The sequence below is a fragment of the Aquarana catesbeiana genome, linkage group LG03, assembly GCF_042186555.1.
Source record: "Aquarana catesbeiana isolate 2022-GZ linkage group LG03, ASM4218655v1, whole genome shotgun sequence".
NCBI classification, from domain to species: domain Eukaryota; kingdom Metazoa; phylum Chordata; class Amphibia; order Anura; family Ranidae; genus Aquarana; species Aquarana catesbeiana.
The window spans coordinates 198,369,331-198,389,370 of record NC_133326.1 but is presented as its reverse complement, the minus strand read 5'-3'; the positions used below and the strand labels follow the sequence as shown (position 1 = coordinate 198,389,370).

General features: G+C 43.3%; 1 protein-coding gene across 2 annotated transcripts in view; it reads right to left on the bottom strand.

Moving 5' to 3' along the window:
- GRAMD4 (GRAM domain containing 4) overlaps positions 1-20,040 on the bottom strand; it is a 206,808-nt gene that overhangs the window by 95,277 nt on the left and 91,491 nt on the right. For both annotated transcript variants that reach the window (XM_073619708.1, XM_073619709.1), the window contains one exon: positions 1,374-1,432. In XM_073619708.1, coding sequence (XP_073475809.1) covers positions 1,374-1,432 — 59 coding nt within the window. The remainder of the gene's footprint in view (positions 1-1,373; positions 1,433-20,040) is intronic.

Sequence of the window (20,040 nt, the reverse complement as noted above, 5' to 3'; positions counted from 1 at the left end):
CCGAAATCAGGACTCACATGTGGGAGTGAAATTGTGCAAGTTCAGCTGAACTCGCACGGCTTCATTCCCGCAGCTCAGTGTGAACCAGGGCTAAATGAGGGATTACATTTGACTGCTATACAGGAGGGGAAAGGCTTTAGCAAGGTTCTGAACAGCATGAACTGGGATCCAGGGCCTACCCAGATCGACAGAAAAAACTACATGCGGTAAAGAAACATGGGGATGCTCGAAATTTGATATTGTTTGTTTGATCACTATAATTCAACCTTATGCCCTGTACACACGGTCGGACTTTGTTCGGACATTCCGACAACAAAATCCTAGGATTTTTTCCAACGGATGTTGGCTCAAACTTGTCTTGCATACACACGGTCACACAAAGTTGTCGGAAAATCCGATCGTTCTAAACGCGGTGACGTAAAACACGTACGTCGGGACTATAAACGGGGCAGTGGCCAATAGCTTTCATCTCTTTATTTATTCTGAGCATGCGTGGCACTTTGTCGGATTTGTGTACACACGATCGGAATTTCCGATAACGGATTTTGTTGTCAGAAAATTTTATATCCTGCTCTCAAACTTTGTGTGTCGGAAAATCCGATGGAATATGTGTGATGGAGCCTACACACGGTCGGAATTTCCGACAACAAGGTCCTATCACACATTTTCCATCGGAAAATCCGACCGTGTGTATGGGGCATTAGAGGTTCACTTTAAACCAATGCAGATACAGAAACAAATAACTCTGCGTGTATGATTTAGGATATGATGAGCATATTATCAGCCCTCCTAGTTTCATGTGAGACATTTATAAAATAAAAATAAAAATGTGAAGGTTAGATTTACAGTTTCTAATAAATATCTTAGCATCATCATCAGAAAATATGATTGCTTGAAACAGTGGGGTTAATGTACTAAAACTGGAGAGTGAAAAATCTGGTGCAGCTGTGCATGGTAGCCAATCAATGGGTTATGGGTTTTAGCCTAGGTTCACATCGCTGCAGGTTAGAACTCGCACGATTTCTAACCCGGCAATGCAGTCCGACTGCAGCGGCAATTTGACAGACATCTTTCCGGGTTCCTGCACAGTTGTCTAAACAAATCGCCCCCTGAAGTTGCCAAAAGTAGTAGAGAAACTACTTTTGGGAATCAATGTGCCAGCAATAGCCGCCGATTTGGCATGTCAAATTGTACCAATGTGAACCTAGGCTTGTTGTCAAAGCTTAATTGAACAAGCTGAAGTTAGAAGTCAATTGTTTATCATGCACAGCTGTACCAAATTTTACAACCTCCAGTTTTAGCAAATCAACCCCAGTGTTTATTAAATGTTAATCACTGAAATAAAGCTTTCATACATCTCACTGCAGAAATACCTGAGCCATTGTTTTGAGACTGTCCCCTTGATAGTTGCTGTGCGGTAGATTCTTCAGTCCTAGAAAAGTAAAAAAAGAGTAATGCATCTTTAAAATCTTGCAGCTATTTGTGCTGTGCACACAAAACCATGGTGGATTTTAGAAAGGTGCGATAGACCAGCTGATTTTTAATCAATAGAACAGATGTCTGCATAATTTTATCAAGATTCGTACACCACAAACCAAAAATGTAATTCAATTTATTTTTATTCAACGTAAACTCCCCCATCCATCCTTGTCTCCATGCTTTATTTTGCTGACAAATCACTTTGAAAAACACCCCCTAGCATTTCTGGCCATGGCCATCTTGAGTAAGGGCAAATGATTAATGTAGCATGTAACAGATAAAAAAAAAAAAACCACAGTCACTTCCAGCACTAATACTCCAAGGTAAGGAGTAACAGATGTCAGATAAAATGGTGGTGGGATATATGCTATCCAAGAACTAGGTGGATGCTGCCTTCCTCGGATGGGGTAATCCGAAAGGAACTACATTAAAAACAGAAATGGAAGGCGCACACACCTAGTGCATTACCAGAGATAATTTAATAAGAAATTTTAGTACAAAAGGGGGTACTCACAAAATGCAACTGAGCATGGACATGCACAGAACACGGGGTACACCCCCTTCCTCAGAGCTAGGCTAGTCTCATACACCATGTGCAAGCGCTTTTATAGGGAATGGTGGAATTGAAAATTGTGTGTCAATTGTGGGGCATATCAGGCAATATAATACAAATTGTGAACCACAATTTATGAATTGCTGAATGACATGGGTTTGGCCATCGATACCTGTAACCTCCTTCTTCCTATGCCACATGTATTGGCATGCTCCACAGTTGGGGACACCACACTTAAAGCTACACTTTTGGTCAAATCAACTGCTCCAACATTGGTTGGCCATAGTTTTGGGACTTAGTTTTTACGGACTCTGCTTGGAGCAATATGTCCCCTTAAGTTCTTGGGTCTACAGAAAATGACATTCGGGCGTTCTGGAATAACATTGGTGAAACAAGGATCAGAGTGGACCCCAATATTTTTTCTATGATCCGCTTAATAGGGAAGGCCTTGTTTGTGTACCAAGTGTTAAAAGTCACATTAGAATGGCTGCAAGTACCAATATTTGAATCAGAATGGCTGCAAGTACGCAGCTACTTCAGGCATGGATTGACCCACTTATCAATCCTGCATCCTTTTTTGCTTATGTGTTTCATTTATGTTTAGTCAGATGAATACAGGTGTAGAATGTGCAATTTATCATGGATTTGAATGAATCATCATTATTTGTGTACTATAGGAGTTTTTTGTTTTGGATATAGGTTTTTGTCATTTTTACATTAGTGTGAAAATTATAATATATATACACATATATATGTGTTGTATGTATATATATATATATATATATATATATATATATATATATATATATATATATATATATATATATATATATATATATATATATATATATATATATATATATATATTCAATTTTTTAATAAATAGTTAATCAACAATTTTTTTTATTCTTTCACGCCCCGCCCCTTTGAGGATGTGGCTTTTTGACACACAATTTTCAATTCCATCATTCCCTATAAAAGCGCCCATAGTGTACTAGCCTAGCTCTTAGGAAGGGTGTGCGCCCCTGAAACGCGTTAGTTGTACCCCGTGTAATGTGCATGTCCATGCACTGTGTTTATGGCCTTTTGTCAGTTGCATTTTGTGAGTACCCACTTTTATAATAACATCTCTTATTATTATATTATCTCTGGTAATACACTTGGTGTGTGCGCCTTCCATTTCTATTTTTAATGCAGCATGCAAGTTTAAAACAAGTAAATATGAAGTGAAATTCCGTTTTAAAGGAGAAGTTCACCTTTAAAACTTGTTACATCTTTCACCCATTTTTTTTTTTTAGTGTTTGGCCACAGCACGGATGCAGCGCAGTGTGCCTGCAGTTTTTGTCCTGGTTACCCACGGTTTCTAATAGACTCCATTACGTCCCATGTCTTTGGTGCATTTTCTGAAAGTGCACCAAAAGTCCTGCATGTTGCATCTTTGGTCCACTTTTTAGAAAATACACAGGACATAAAAGAGAAACCTCAGGTACACTGTGGTGCACCATGTGAAACCAGTGCGAGTCTCCTGTGAAAGTAGAAAGAGGGGAGAGAAGAGAAAATAACTAAAGCTTTAAAAGGTTTTACACTTACATTTTGACACATTTATGATGCAGTGCTATAATGCAGCTATAATATATACTTCAAGACCACTGCTTAAAGAGGAGCTCCATGCTCCCCCCCCCCCCCCCCCAAAGAAAAAAAAAAAAATCAGCCGCTACAAATAGTGTAGCTGCTGACTTTTAAGATTAGGGCACTTACCTGTCCAGTCATCCAGTTGTGTCATCACCCTAGCCGATCCCTCAATAGGGTGCTGGTGCCGCCCTCCTGACTAAGGGAAACCGGTAGTGAAGCCTTGCGGTGGCCACCTTACAGGACTAGGAAACCGGGGCCAACTTGTAGCCAATGGATGCAACATTTTGGGCTCATACATTGGCGAAATTTTGGATAAACAAAGGCCATCAAGCATTCCTCCACTTACAGAAGTAGGGGCACCCCTTCATTGGGAAGATGGTTTGTTGCCCGTCTTAGTGAGCTTGGGGCTCCAGGACTTTTTCCAAAAGGATGATTTTCGATTTATCCCCCAAGTAATAAAAAGCATCAAAAGAAAACATTTGTTCCAGCCCAAGACAACTTCTGCCACTGCTTTTGAGGATAATGGGTGCGCTTACCTCAAAATTTTTGGTCCACAGAGTCTTAGAGTGGTACAGCAAAGGTTTTGTTCAAGCAAGATACCACAGCAGGGACAGCCCACTTTCTGCAGAAACTGTCACCTATTGTGTCTTGTACAAACCGCTTAATGCAGCCTTTTTCAACCAAGGTGCCTTTATGTTTCCTCAGGGGTGCATTGGCAAAAAAGGCGAAAAACGTATACAAGCCAACGGGTGGATGAAGCCCATCTTTTAGTTGCCGGCACCCAACCAATGACATCTTCGGGTTAGGGGGGACATCAGGCGCCTGCACAGCATCCTTGTTTGCCCTTCCCCGTCACCTTCCATGAGCACTGAGGTTACATTTGCTGAGGGGAAGAGACGGAGGGAGAAGAAAAACCCTGGAATAAAAGTCAGTACCAGAGTGCAAAGGTGTACTTGCTTTGGAAGAATAAATCACCTCTAACATTGGGTATCTTACCTGTGTGGATGTAGTAGTCTTATTTAAACCTCGGTAGTAGTCTTATTTAAACCTGCAGTGAGAAAAACTGGGCACTTTCTAAGACCCTAACCCCGATACCTTAGGCTCCAACGGTTCCAGTAATGAAAATTATATTAAGTTCTTACAGGTCTCCTCTGTGAGAACACTGGACCACAGAGATGGAGACATGAGAGGCCTGAGCATCCTAAGAGGATTTTTCTGCCTCACAGGAGTCCACTTCCTCAGACCCTGCCTCTACCATTTCCTCCTCACCCAACACGAGAAAGGTTGGCAGGGGGAAATCACAAGGTAGCTCCTGTGGGGACAGAGAACCTCTTAGTCTTATCGCCGCAAATTCCTATGGATATCCACCACCTGTTTCAACATAGTGGAAAGTCAGCTCAAAATTCTAGGATGGAGCTTCTGAAGGAGTCAGCAAGAAACCAGATTCTGCATTACAGCCAGAGCCAATTTGCACCCCATAAATTGATTTGTGGGGGGAGGACGGTCAGCTGAAAAAAAGGAACATAAGCCCCAGGTCTCAATCCCCCTAGTAGAGGCCAAACAACAGCCTAGTGCATTATCCTAAGGGTAGTTTAATAAAACTAGATAAGACAACCATACTTAAACAATATAGGTTCACAGCATATCAAGTCACTACCCCGTGGCACAGAAGTAAAGCCCAGAGTGATCCAACGCTAAAGATACGCTGTCCGGGATCCAAAAGTGGCTTACACGTTTCAAGGGTAGAGCCTCTTTTTTTTTTTGGCTCTGAGGAAGACGGTCCAACCTCGAAACACGTAAGCCACTTTTGGATCCTGGGTCTTACTTACTACTGTGCCACGAGGTAGTGGCTTGATATGTTGTGAACTTATATTGTCTATGTTTTTATCTACTTTTGTTAAACTTTTATTAAACTACCCTTGGGATAATGCAGGAGGCTGGTGCATCTTCCATTTGCTCTCTTGCAGTTGCTATCTGGACTACCCTATTTGTTAGAGGGCAGCAAGGCCCGACTTATCCCCTGGTGGTGCCTTAAAGTGAATACATGCAAGGATTGTCCTTAGTCCACCACACATGCGCAGGAGGTTTTTAAACCTTTTTTTTTTTAAATTTCCCAACCCCCTAGTGCCAAATACGACACACTTGCCAGGCTCACAAGGGGGCACAATAGGGCCGAAGCGACTAATCACTTAATCGACAACTAATCGATTGTAAACATAGTTGACAACTATTTTCATAATCGATTAATAAGCCAGCTGATTAGCTGGCATGCATACAGAATGCATTCTTTGTTTACATATCAGGAAATACAGTGCAGCACACAAACAGCTCAGTACAACGTCCATACATGTCAGTAAGTGCATGAGAACTTGTGAATGTGAATGTGTGAGGAGCAATGCCTCATGGGACATGTAGTCCTGGGCAGTAAGTGAGTGGTTCTAAAGTCAGAAGTGTTTTTATCTTGCTATAGGGGTACTCTATATTATACTTTGCAGATTGCTATTAGGGTACTCTGAAGGCAGGAGGAGCCAGAAGAGTCGGTGGGTGACCCTAGAAGAAGAGAAATCAGGGCTGATGTGTGCAAAACCATTGCACAAAGCAGGAAAGTATGACATGTTTAAATAAAAAAATACTTTAAAGACTGCAGGGAAGATCAGCATCTGAACCCAGATAAGGTGGAGGCTGATAGATTGGAGGTAATAGAAGGCATTACAATTACATTTAAAGTAAACCTTTACCAGTATCGTGCATTATATTTAAAATGACTATATCCATGAAAAAAAAAAAAAAGCCTCAGCTTTTAGTAATAAAAGATTTATATCTCCCTTCATATAGCTTCATGTCTGACTCCTGGGTGTGAATATATATATAACTTTCACTGTTTCACAGTATAAATGAACCCCCTTAAAGTAGTGATTACCTGCTCTTTTTGTAATATAAAGGGTTTATTTTATTTTTATTTTTTTTAACCCCATGATGACAGGCCATACAAAAAAAAAAAAAAGGATGCTACTGCTACTAAACGTCTTAGGCCTGGTTCACACCTGTGTGGTTTTTGGTGCTTTTTATAGAAACACACTACAGTTTACTTTAACATGGTTTCCTATGGGACACATTCACATCAATGCATAGAAGAATAAATTGCTTTTTTTTTTATATAAATATACAGACACTTTTTTTTTTATACCAGCGTCTGCCCTTATGGGCAGTTAGAGTTAGGGTTAAAGTTCGTTCATAGGTCAAAGGTTAGTTGGGGTTAGAACTTAGGGTTAGCGTTTAGGGGGATAGGGATAGGGCGCCAACAACTGGTCGTTGAGGTCCACCCTTCCCATGTTAAGGTTGTTTTCGTGCACACAGAGGGGTTTCTCCACAACACCAGTCGCCGCAGGAATTTGGACTGTCGTATCTGCATGAAGGGAGGACAGAACGAAAACATTCTGTGAATCCCTCCACTTCACTAACAAATTATTACATTTCAAGCAGGTTCTCTCCCTCCATCTAAGTCGGGACACTACAAGCCGTTGGGGGAAGCCCCGGCGATTAGATCGCACTGTGCCACGTGCGCCAATTCCACAATCAAAAAGGTGACTAAAAAGTGGCACGCTTGTGTAATAATTGTCCACGTACAAGTGGTACCACTTTCCGATTAAGGGTGACACCATGTCCCACACAATCTTACCAGCGCTCCCTATGTAGTCTGGGCAGTTCTCCGACTCCACGTGACTATCTCTTCCCTTGTAAACCATAAAACTATATGTATAGCCTGCTGCCCTGTCACAGAGCTTATACATCTTGACCCCATATCTGCCACGCTTGCTGGGAAGATCTGTTTGATAGACAAGTGGCCAGAAAACGTAATCAGGGACACAACGCAAGCAACGTAAGCAACTTGGGCAGCACAGTGGTGTAGTGGATAGCACTCTCGTCTAGCAGTAAGAAGGGTCGCTGGTTCAAATCCCAACCACGACACTACCTGCCTGGAGTTTGCATGTTCTCCCTGTGCCTGCGTGGGTTTCCTCCGGGTGCTCCGGTTTCCTCCCACACTCCAAAGACATGCTGGTAGGTTAATTGGCTTCTGTCCAAATTTGGCCCTAATATATGAATGTGAGTTTGGGGACCTTGGATTGTGGGCTCCTTGAGGGTAGGGATCGTGAGTGTGCGATGTATGTGTGGAGCGATGCGATAAATTGACGGTGCTATATGGGTACCTTAAATAAAAATAGGGATAATTGGAGACACGAACACTCACTCAGGTTGAACTGGATGGACTGGTGTCTTTATTCAACCTTACTAACTATGTAACTATGTAACTTGATCGGGAGAAAACAAGGCTGCAAACTGCTCGTTGAAATGGTTTACGAGGCGCCGAATTTTGTGGAGCAGAGTATCCAGAGTCATGAAATGCATGAACCGCAAGATCTGCTCGTATCGTGTCCTGGTCATGGAGGCAGAGAACACGGGCATATGGTGAATTGGGTCAGTGGACCAATATGACCAGAACTCACTTTTTTTAAAGGTTTCCAATCTCTGGCTCCCTATTTGGATTGGCAAATGCAGCAGGAAGGGCACTATGGGCTCAACGGGCCTGTGTTTGTCTTATTCTTGGTGGCTGCCAAACACTAGTTGTGCTAGCCACCGCACCAGCTTGAACTGCACTTATGGGACACGCCATGCACCACGTGATACTGCGGTGCTGGATGGATATGACTAGGATGTACTAGGCCGCTGGTGCTTGACAGTTCACCAGAAGTTTGGGCGGCACTAGTACTGGCTCTCTGCTCCATACCCGAGCCCTGCGGTTCTTGAACCTCAACAACAGCAGAAAAACAGCGTCTGGAACACCTGACCTTGGCAGAGACCACTACTCAGTCAGAGCCATCTGTCAGGGTGCAGCTGCTGTCTACTGGTTCGAATTCTAAACCAGAATTGGACAGATGGGAAACTTCCTCTTCACTCTCATCTGTCAGGCTCAGAAACGTGTAGGCCTCTTCACTAGTGTACCTTCAATTGGACATGTTGGCCTCTAAATTTACTGGTACACTAGTGAGACTCAAAGGAAAAAAAAAGCCCCCGACTGTCAGCGACTGCTTCAAACACTACCAAAAAAATTGTTAGCGATCGCAGGGATCAGGCCTGACTCTGCGAATGCTGCAGTTATGTGTTTTGTAAGTGACAGTGATCGATTCATACTGCACTTGGGTGGGCTGAGCGTAGGGGCTAAACGCAGGTGCTAGCAGGTATCTGGGCTGATCCCACTAACGCTGCGTTTTTGGGAAACCTAAACTACTGGGGATGCTAGTATAGATCTGATCAGATATTGATCCGTTCAGACTCTATACTACTAAGGGAGGTGTATGGTGCGTGCGTGGGTTTTAGAGCTACTGGCACTAATCTGACACTGCCAGGGGCGACGCAGACCCTGACTGATGCTAAAACTTAAATTGATATCACCCTCCGGGTGATCAGGGGGTTAAACCTTTATTTAGGTAATATACGGCGGGTGCCCTGACGCTATAAAAAAAAAGATAACTAACCAGCGTCACCCGTAACACCAATATGGTGATCACTGGTGACAGGGGGTGATCAAGGGGTTAAACCTTTATTAGGGGGTCCCTAGACCTATCTGGGCCTACCACTAAGTACCCTAACACTGATTATTGTCACAAATGACACCAGTACAGTGATCAAAAAAAATATGAACACTACACTGGGTGACAGTGACAGGGAGTTAAGGGGTGAACGGGGGGGGGGGGGGGACAAGTGTGCCTATGTGTACTGTGTCAGTGTAGTGTTGGTGCAACTTACTCTGAGATGTCTTCTCTCCTCTCTCTGGAACGGAAAATAGTTCCACGAGGGAAGATGACATCACTTCCCCTGCCTGTATTTATGTGTTTACACTTACGCAGGCAGGGGAGGATTTCATTCGGCAGAAACGATCAATCACCAGGTCCAGGCCAGAAATCATTGGCCTGGGCCTGGAGACTGATCGGTTCTGAAGCGAACATAACTCTTTACACAAGCCACATGCATACAACTATGGCTATGTACCGGTGTTAATTTTGGCATTTCAATTTAGTCTTTTGACTAAACTGGCATTTTTGGTTTTAGTCTTCTGCAATTGTTTTAGTCGTATTTAGTCGCCTAAATCTCCAGTACATTTTAGTCGACTAAAATCTAAATGGGTGTAGTTAAATTGTAATTGTAATTGGTAAATTGTAATGCATTATTTAAGCATTTCTCTACAATTTCCAAACTCATTATATACTGCTGGAGTTATTTTTTATGGTACTTAGGTTTGAACATGCACTACAGATCAGTGTTAATTTTGACGTCAAATTTCAATTTAGTTTTAGTCATCTTCTTGACTAAATTGCCATTTTAGATTACATTACTGGCGCATGCGCTCTGAAAAAATGGCGACGGGTGCCGTTCTTTCTGAGCCCTGTGCCGGCTCCAGCCACTCACAGTGCTGGAGCACGCGAACACGGAAGAAACTCCAAGGAAGATGTCAGCCATCTCAGCGGTGTGAAGGCAATTTAAATCTGCGTCCTTTTTTCCCACTAATAGAGCTTTCTTTTGGTGGCATTTGATCACCTCTGTGGATTTTATTTTTTCTCTATAAACAAAAAAAAGGTAGACAATTTTGAGGAAAAAAAAAAACTTTTTTTTTTACTTTTTGCTATAATACATACACACACCCCCCCCCCCCCCCAAAAATATAAAAAAAAAAATATTTATATATATATATATACACATACACACATATACACACACACACACACACACACACACACACACACACACACACAATGTATTCATCAGTTTAGTCCAATATATTTTCTTCTATGTTTTTTTTTTTAACCAAATATATCGCAATAGGCGCATATTGATCGGTTTGAGCAAAAGTTATCGCGTCTACAAACTATGGGATAGATTTAGAGTTTTTTTTTTTCTTTTACAGGTAAGGGCGGCGATCTGCGATTTTCAGCGGGACTGCGACATTGCGGCTGACAAATCGAACCCCAATGGCACTTTTTGGGGAGCTTACTGAAACATGACAGGGAACAGAAGATCTGTCATCTTACTAGGCAGAACAGGGACATGCGTTTACATAGGGGAAGTTGCGTTTACATAGGCAGTTCCCCATTCTGCTTCTCCTTGCCGCGATCACGGGACAAAGAGTCCACGGGACCGCTACGATAGTTTGCGTGGGAGAGTCATTCTGCCGACGTATATCGGCGTGAGCCAGTCAGCAGGTGGTTACAGAGTTTACAACCTCTTCAACTGTTAACATATACAGTCCTTGTTATTCCATTTGTAATAAAAAAAAAAAAAATTTCAATAAACAAGTTTATTTTATTTACTGAATAAGCTGTACTTTTATTTTAAGCCCAATAGTTACATAATACTTTTATAAACACTGCATTTCACATTCCCAGTGTAACAAAATTACTTTCAAAATTTGTAAAAACTACGCCACACTGAATATTTAAGTTTTTCAAATTTCCATTTTATCAAAAAAAAAAAAGGAGGAAAAAAAAAAAAATAGAATAAAAAAAAAGGTTTATCTCATGGTTTCAAAATTTCCAGAAATGTTTACATCTCTACTTCCGGGAACAGCCTAAAGGCCCATACACACAATATTAAAATCGGATGGAAAAATTTGTACGACGAGCTGTCTGCCAATTTTCGGATCATTAGTACAGTGCCTTCGACAGCCAATTTCGCTTTTTCATCAAACAAAAGCTGGATGTGCAGACTATAAAATTTTTGTCGGATGTGATCACAACATCCAATTTTCGTTTCATTAGTACGATTTTCATACAAAAAAAAAAAAAAAATCGTAAGCACAAGACTACGCATGCTCAGATACGAAAGAACACATACAAGACTAGTCAACACGTTACGTCACTTCTGACCATGTATTCTGTCATACGAAAATTTTCATATTGTGAGTAACCTCTTCACTTTCGACATGAGACTAGCATGCCACAAAAAAACGGAACGTTCGGTCGTCCGAAAATCTAAGCGTGTGTACAAGGCTTTACTCGCCGCCAGAGGCGAATGTATTTGCAGCACCAAATCTCTAAGGTTTGCAGACCATGGTGTGGCACTGTGTTATGAAAGGTGCTCTTCTGCAAAGAGGACATAGAAGTAGTCCCAAAAGTTTGGTGGTCATGGCCGTTGAGCTGCAAAGGTACATAATCGCAGGTACCTGTGAACCGCAGCTTCCTAGAAAAGTACATTGGCTGGAATCTGCAGGTGGTAAGCTTATATACTAAAATTATATATATATATATATATATATATATATATATATATATATACACACACACACACACACACATACATACACACACACACATATACACACACACACATTTGTATTGCTATATAATGAAAGTGCTTAGGCACCAAATATTGTAAAGCTCTAACAAATGACATAGGCTTGTATGTAAAGCACTTGAAGAAACACAAAAGCCTCTTCTTACAAGAAAGCAAAAGTACTTGATGGGTGTTGATGTCTATGGGGTGCGTTAGTATTACAGATTTTGTTAAACGTGTGCACTGTAAGTTTTAATGTAAGGCAATTAAAGGGAACAATAAATGTGCAGAGAAATATTAATGAAATTTTCACTGTACATCATTTCATTTTCCAATGATCAGATGACATAGTTGAATATGGAAAGATGTTGTGTACAGCTGCAATAAGAGAAGGTAATTTGCAAGGCTTGTATCTTTCCTGCCCCTGTGGAAAACACAGCAGAACACAGCCAAGTTATTAGCAAGCAGGTCTATTTTTACAGCTGTCGTCTGACAGGGGGAGGTCATTTGGAGACATTACATTGACTGTGATAACACTTAGATATTCTCCTCACCCATTAGACACTGCTCCTACATACGCCATTTATCAGTCAATTCCCCTGAAGAGGCAAAAAAAAAAAAAAAAACACCTTCATGTATTACTTTCCATCTCTCTTTCTAGCAGCCATCTGAAGTGTTACTTGGGTCTTATTCACGCTGTTACAGGAGTAAAGAAAGTCAAAAAGCGTGAAGCATCAAACCCAGGCGTCTCAAACTGGCGGCCCTCCATTATGCCTCTGCCTGAGGGAGTCATGCTTGTAACTGTCAGCCCTTGCAATGCCTCATGGAACTTGTAGTTTTGCAACAGCTGGAGGGCTGTCAGTTTGAGATCCCAGATAACCCAAACAATGAAAGTAATGTTTTAGACAATGTAGAGTGAAGTCTCCACTTAGTGACGACGTGTTTTAAGTGCACCTAGGTGCCAGAAGATTACTGCTCCAATGTAGAACTGCGACACTAGAACACACGAGTGTGTTTTCATGGAAAACTGGCAGTCTTATGTAACCTGAATGAATATTTGCTTAATTCAACAGTCTTTAAATGGAAGCCACCACAACCAAGCAGAAACCATCATTAGGCACTTACTATTTAAGCTGACCATACACAATCTCCTTTAGATCTACCAACAACTATGTATAGTTTTGCCCTCATACTAGAGCTTTGGTTAATTGTAAAACCAGATTGTATTGTATGGCCACCCTTCAACAAGCCTGCTCTGCATGGCAAATTCATGTACCCACTGTACACAAGTACTTGAATCTAGGGCACACATGTGCAGAGGTGTACTGAGACTGGAATGTTCATATGGACAATTCAAATATTTAGCATTTCTAAAACCAGGACATCAAAAGGCATAAATCCAACATAGGAAGTTGTGACCTTGCACCAATTCCCCATTCTGCAGGTGCTCCACAGTGGGATGGTTCCCCACGGCACAGGTATGAAAGGATAGCTCCCATCCAATTTTTGTTGCACCTCATGTCACAGGATTGGATAACTTTTAGGTCAGTCAGTCAGTGAAGGTAACTCAGTGACACACTTGCAGACCGCCTAGCTAGAAAAATACATCATTACTTTGACATTAAATACTGGGGTTATGGCTGCAGCTAGATGCCAAAACCCTGTTATTTTTTCCCCTCAGGTAATGGTCTCTCATGAAAGTGGCCCAAGCGGTGGATTTGCCGCTGGGTCACTTTTAAAAGTGGCAGGAGAGGTCACACCCTCCCGCCGCTTTCAGGTAGTTTTTGGGCTTACCTAGCAGATCGGGAAGCCCGAAAGCCAATCCAGTGCTGGCGGCGGGGGCTGGGCAGTGGGCACACAGATGAGCAAAGGAAAGAAGGCCTCCCTGCTCATCACTATGCCCTGCGACAGTGATGGCGAACCTTGGCACCCCAGATGTTTTGGAACTACATTTCCCATGGTACTCAACTACACTGCAGAGTGCATAAGCATCATGGGAAATTAGTTCCATCTGGGGTGCCAAGGTTCGCCATCACTGCCCTAGGAGGACCAGAGCAATGTCATGACATCATTGAGAAAAGTGTAATGAAATACTGGCCAATTATGAAAGCAGATAGACATTTTGAGTACAACTTTACCAGAAAAAACACAATTTATATATAGAAGAGCACCTAATTCAATGGGAAAGTGTACATGTGGAAAATGTTTCGGATGCCAAAAAAAAAAAAAAAACGAAGAAAAACCCTAGGAAAAGATCAGAATTCACAGCATTCATGACAGGAAGGAAATATCCAAATAAAGGACTCAATTACTAGGGGTGCGCCAAATGGAAATTTTGGTGCCGAAACCAAAAATCAGACAAAAACTGAAACCGAAAATGACAGTTTTTAGAAAATATTTATATTTTTATATATAAAATTGTATTATATTCCACTTTTAATTAATATCATCAATTTAAATTAATATGCACTTATTGTTGGCCATTATTGGCACCTTTAGTGTAAGAAAAATGCAGTCTGCAGCCTCTGACCATCTCTTGTATCATGTCTGCAATCTCTTACTTAAACTTAAACACATTGCTAATAGTATTGGCAAAATTTCCATTTAGTGCACCTCTAGCAGACATAGTACAGGAAACGGTCAGATAGGTGCATCTAGTGGAAATTCTGCCAATACTATCTGACCGTTTCCTGTACTATGTCTGCTAGAGGTGCACCAAATGGAAATTTTGCCAATACTATTAGCAATGTGTTTAAGTAAGAGATTGCAGATATGATACAAGAGATGGTCAGAGACTGCAGACTGCATTTTTCTTGCACTAAAGGTGCCAATAGTGCCGCCAGTGCCCATCAGGTACAGCCCGCCAGTGCCCAGTAGCGCGATCTCACACTGTCACAGAGCTGGATCTGAATCGCCATTTCGGTGCACCACTACCGATTACATGCAATACTGTAGGAGTAATATACGTACTAGAATGCGGATGTGGAAAACAGTCTGTGTGTAGAACAAAGAGGCCCCTGAAAAAGAGAATCTATGACCATGTACATAATATCTTCATTATAAAAACTGGGTTTCCAAACACTTTAGTTTACCATAACAAAGATCCACCTTTGGCAACATGATCTAATGTCATATTTCTGGAGGTTTACTTCCTGGTTGATACAGCCAGGTGGCCTAAGTTGGAAGTTGCAAGTTGACCCAGCAGGGTGTTGATTCATGCCCCCTGGCAGGGGAGTAGAGCTTGACTCCAGAACATCTGGTCTGATAAAGATTGAAGTGCTTGATTAACACGTCTGCAAACAAAGCTTCAAAGAGCCACTGCTGCCAAGATGACTGATGGGTTGAGCTACAGAAGATCAAAGACCAAGAGGACTATGAAGATTTGACCCAGGTCGGATAGTGGCGATCCATGGAAAAACACTGCCCCCTAGCAGACAATACAGCAGGCTTCCTGGAGAATGGACAGATGTTAGAAAGACTACCTCTCGGCAATACCTCATTGGATAGGAGGATGGCGGAGGTGGATACGAATGGGTCTGGAGGAATGTGTAAAAAAAAGGCACACAGGAAGCAGTTCATCCCTTATCACTCCTGGCTTGTGCCTGAGCCACATGGCTCTTGGTCATCTGAGCCCAGCTCGAAGAAACAAGTCACGCGGAGAGTATCATTGATTCATGTATTATATATTCTGATATGATGTGTTTTGTTGGTATAACTTCGTAATATCCATTTAGTATTTTGTTTTAGCGTAGTCCTATGATTTTGGGGAAATAAATAAGACTTTGTTATTAAGCTGTGTGCTTGGTTTCATAGCTAACCTTGTATTAATGTGATATCAATAGTAACATGTGGTCAGAGTTTTAATAGACGGGGGAATAGACAAATTAATACATAGGTACAATAATATTTATTGTACCATTTACTTCAGGGGTGTAGAGCACTTTAAAAATTGGAAGGGAAAAAAATATCAAAACAGCCAAAAAGAATCTAAGTGGATGTACATACTCAGAACCCTCACCCCCGAAGGGTTGAATATAGATTTTGACCTTAACGGTTTTATCAGTAATAGGAGTTTTAATTTACATCAATTTCCTCTGTTACTAATAGATGGCACAATTTTAGTAGTAGATTTAACAATTTATAGTAATTCCTTCTGTTACCCCTAGATGGCATATACTGGTAGTTCTTAATGCATATCACTATATATACACACATACTGTCAGGGATCTACCAGCACCAGACCTGGGCGTTTGCATGCGCCTATGCGCCGGCACGCCCCTGTTCAAGCAGTGTAACAAACTTCTGCTGTTACCATGCATCAGCGCGGCGCGTGTGTGCGCGCGCGTTAGCGCCGTTTTGGTGCCAAGGAGCGCATAAAAGTTCCCCTGTTGCATGGGTGCGTTGCTGCTTCGTCTCAGCTCTGTGATTCCGTTAACCTGCACCTGATTGATCGTTACCTGATTTGACCCGGCTTGTCTGACCATCCATCCCGCCTGCCTGACTATTCTGCTGCTTCTGCCAAATACCGTTGCCGACCTCTGCCTGCCTACCGACTCTGCCTGCCGTTATTGCCTGTCTCACTTACCTGCTGACCCGGACTGTCTGACCTTGCTTGTGCCTGCTGTTTGCTCCTTGCTGTTGCACCTTCAGCTCCAGCTGCATCTCCAGTGTTCCAGCCTGCTGCTCCCAGTTACCACCTTACCTGCAGTCCAGCCATCCCTGGAGGGATCTCCACCCTGCTCCAGCATCAGAGACTCTACTTCAACAGGCACTCCTACCCCACTGTGCTCAGGAGACCACTGTCCCCACTCCAGTGGCTCCTGAACAGGTACCTAACAGTACGAAGCAGCCATGACTGAGCCTGCAGGAGATACCTCTCCGATGAAGGAAATCTGCACACACCTTGCGGCCCTCACTCAAGCAGTGCAATCCCTTCAGGACAACTATACCAGACTGGAAGGACAAGTTCAGAATCTTGCGGGGTCTAACCCCATGGCCTCCTCTTCAGCCACAGCTCCAGCACAGCCTGCCCCAGCTCCTTCAGTTGTGATGCTCCCAACTGAACCAAGGGTCCCCATCCCTGAGAGATTTTCCGGAGACCGGGCTAAGTTTCAGCCTTTCGCAATGCCTGCCAGCTCTTTTTTGCCTTACAACCCCGAACCTTCTCGCTGGAAGTCACCAAGGTGGGGTTTGTGATTTCCCTCCTACAAGGGGAACCTCACCGTTTACTTGAGGGGGACTCAGCCCTAACCCAATCCTTACCATCCTTTGTTGAAGCCATGGCGCAACTCTACGAGGACCCTCAGCAGACTGCCACAGCCAAGTCAGCCCTGTTCGCGCTCCAGCAAGGCCGCAGACCAGCTGAGGACTATGTCACTGACTTCGGGCGCTGGAGCGCAGACACACACTGGAACGATGCGGCCCTGCGCCGCCAGTTCCGCATGGGTCTATCTGAAGGACTAAAAGATGAACTTGCTCGGGTGGGTATACCAGATACTCTTGAGGCTTTGATCTCTTTGACCATTCAGATTGGCCGTCGCCTCCGAGAATGTCGATCTGAACGCTCTGCTCAACAAACCCGCCCGGCCTGGATGACAGCACGGGCTCCGGTTCCTGCAGCACGCTACTCACCTTCATCCGGTATGAATCCAGTTAACGTCACGCCTGACACTTCTGAACCCATGCAATTAGGACTGATGCGACCTGCCTTGTCTTCTGAAGAACGCGCTAGACGTCGCCAACTTAACCTGTGCCTCTATTGCGGTGGAACCGGGAACTATGCCCATAATTGTCCAGTCAAAATAAGTAAGTGCCCATCTCCTGTGTATACCAGTCTCTCTGCTTTGTCTCCGAATTCTACCCACTTTGCCATTCCTCTCTCATTACAGCTCCGAGAAGAGATAATCCCAGTTAACGCTATCATTGACTCCGGAGCATGCAGCTGTTTTATCGATTTAACCTTTGCCAGCCAACATAACATCCCTTTACGGACAAAGACCCATGGACGCTCTGTCTTCCTAGCTGATGGTTCCCCCATTAGATCCGGACAAGTAACTCAGGAGACTCTGCCCTTGTCTGCTACCACTTCCTCCTAACATAAGGAACTGCTGATCCTCGATGCCATCACCTCTCCTCTGTTTCCCATTATCCTGGGCATTCCCTGGCTGCAAGCCCACAATCCACACATCCACTGGGCATCTGGAGAAGTAAAATTCCTGTCGTCCTACTGTCAAGAACACTGTTTGATGAAAGATCCTGATCCCTCAGCCACTCTGCTTTGTCTTGACACCGATCAGAAAATATGCCAGGCCATACCTAAACAATATCACAAATACATCGATGTTTTTAGTAAGAGGGGGGCAGACTCCCTTCCACCTCATTGCCCCTACGACTGCCCCATTGAGTTGCTGCCAGGATCCGAGATTCCATTCAGACGCATCTTTACTTTATCAGAAAAAGAACAAGAGGTGCTAAAAACTTATATAGATGAAAACCTGGCCAAGGGGTTCATTCGCCACTCCACCTCCCCAGCAGGTGCCGGAATATTTTTTGTCACCAAGGACAAATCTCTCCGCCCGTGTATAGATTACTGAGAATTGAACAAAATCACGGTTAAGAATCGGTATCCCCTACCCCTGATACCTGAACTATTTCAGAAATTAAGGACTGCCGTCGTCTTTACTAAACTTGACCTAAGAGGGGCCTATAATCTGATCCGCATCCGGGCCGGGCATGAGTGGAAGACAGCCTTTCGGACCCGATTCGGGCATTATGAATACTTGGTCATGCCTTTCGGACTCTGCAAAGCCCCTGGGACCTTCCAACACCTGATTAACGATGTTCTCAGGGACTTTCTAGATGTGTTTGTGATCGCATACCTGGATGACATCTTGATCTTCTCAGAATCTCTTGATCTGCATCGAGAACATGTTTGCAGGGTGTTGGGTCGTCTCCGCTTACACAGACTTTATGCAAAGGCGGAAAAATGCGAGTTCGAGCAACAGAGCATCCAATTCCTGGGGTTGATAATCTCTCCAACTGGCATCAAAATGGACCCGCAGAAGAATACGCTGTTCTGGACTGGCCGGTATCCCTGGGAGAAGAAGGGAATTCAGCGGTTTATCGGGTTTGCGAACTTTTATAGGAAGTTCATCAGGGGGTTCTCAGCCATAATTGCACCCATCACGCAGTTGACCAAAAAGAATGCCCGTTTCTCCTGGAACCAATCAGCCCAAGATGCTTTTGAGATTCTTAAGAGACTGTTTACCTCGGCCCCAATCCTCAGTCATCCTGAACCGTCATTACCGTTCATTTTAGAAGTTGACACTTCTAAGATAGCGGTGGGTGCAATACTCTCACAGCGTAAAGGCAGCAAAGATTTAATGCATCCTGTGGGGTTCTTCTCCCGTAAACTCTCCCCTGCGGAGAAGAACTACGATGTTGGTGACCGAGAACTTCTCGCTATTAAGACTGCACTGGAGGAGTGGAGGTACCTGTTGGAGGGGGCTATGCATCCAGTATTAATTTACACTGACCATAAAAACCTGGAGTATTTGCGATCTGCTAAACGACTGAAGCCTCGGCAAGCCCACTGGGCTCTGTTTTTCCTCACGTTTTTGTTTCCACATTACTTACCAGCCAGGCTCAAAGAATATTAAACCGGATGCATTGTCACGAATGCATGACGACCCAAAGGACTTATCTACTCCTGACACCATCTTACCCGGAAACAATTTTCTACTCCTGCAAACAGATCTACTCTCCCAGATTAAGGAAGCATCCTCTGAGTCATCTAGGCCTACAGGGACTACTCTGATAAACAGAGATGGATTGTTCTGGAAGGGGAGTCAAATTTTTGTTCCTGAGAAGGTTCGGGTCAAGGGCTTGACGCTTCTTCATGATCATCCGCTGGCAGGTCACTTTGGGGTTCGCAAGACCCTGGAACTGGTGCAACGCACATTCTGGTGGCCCAATCTGAAAGATTTTTGCGAAAAATATGTCAGCTCCTGCCCCATCTGTACCCAGAATAAGACATCCAGAAATCGAGCTTG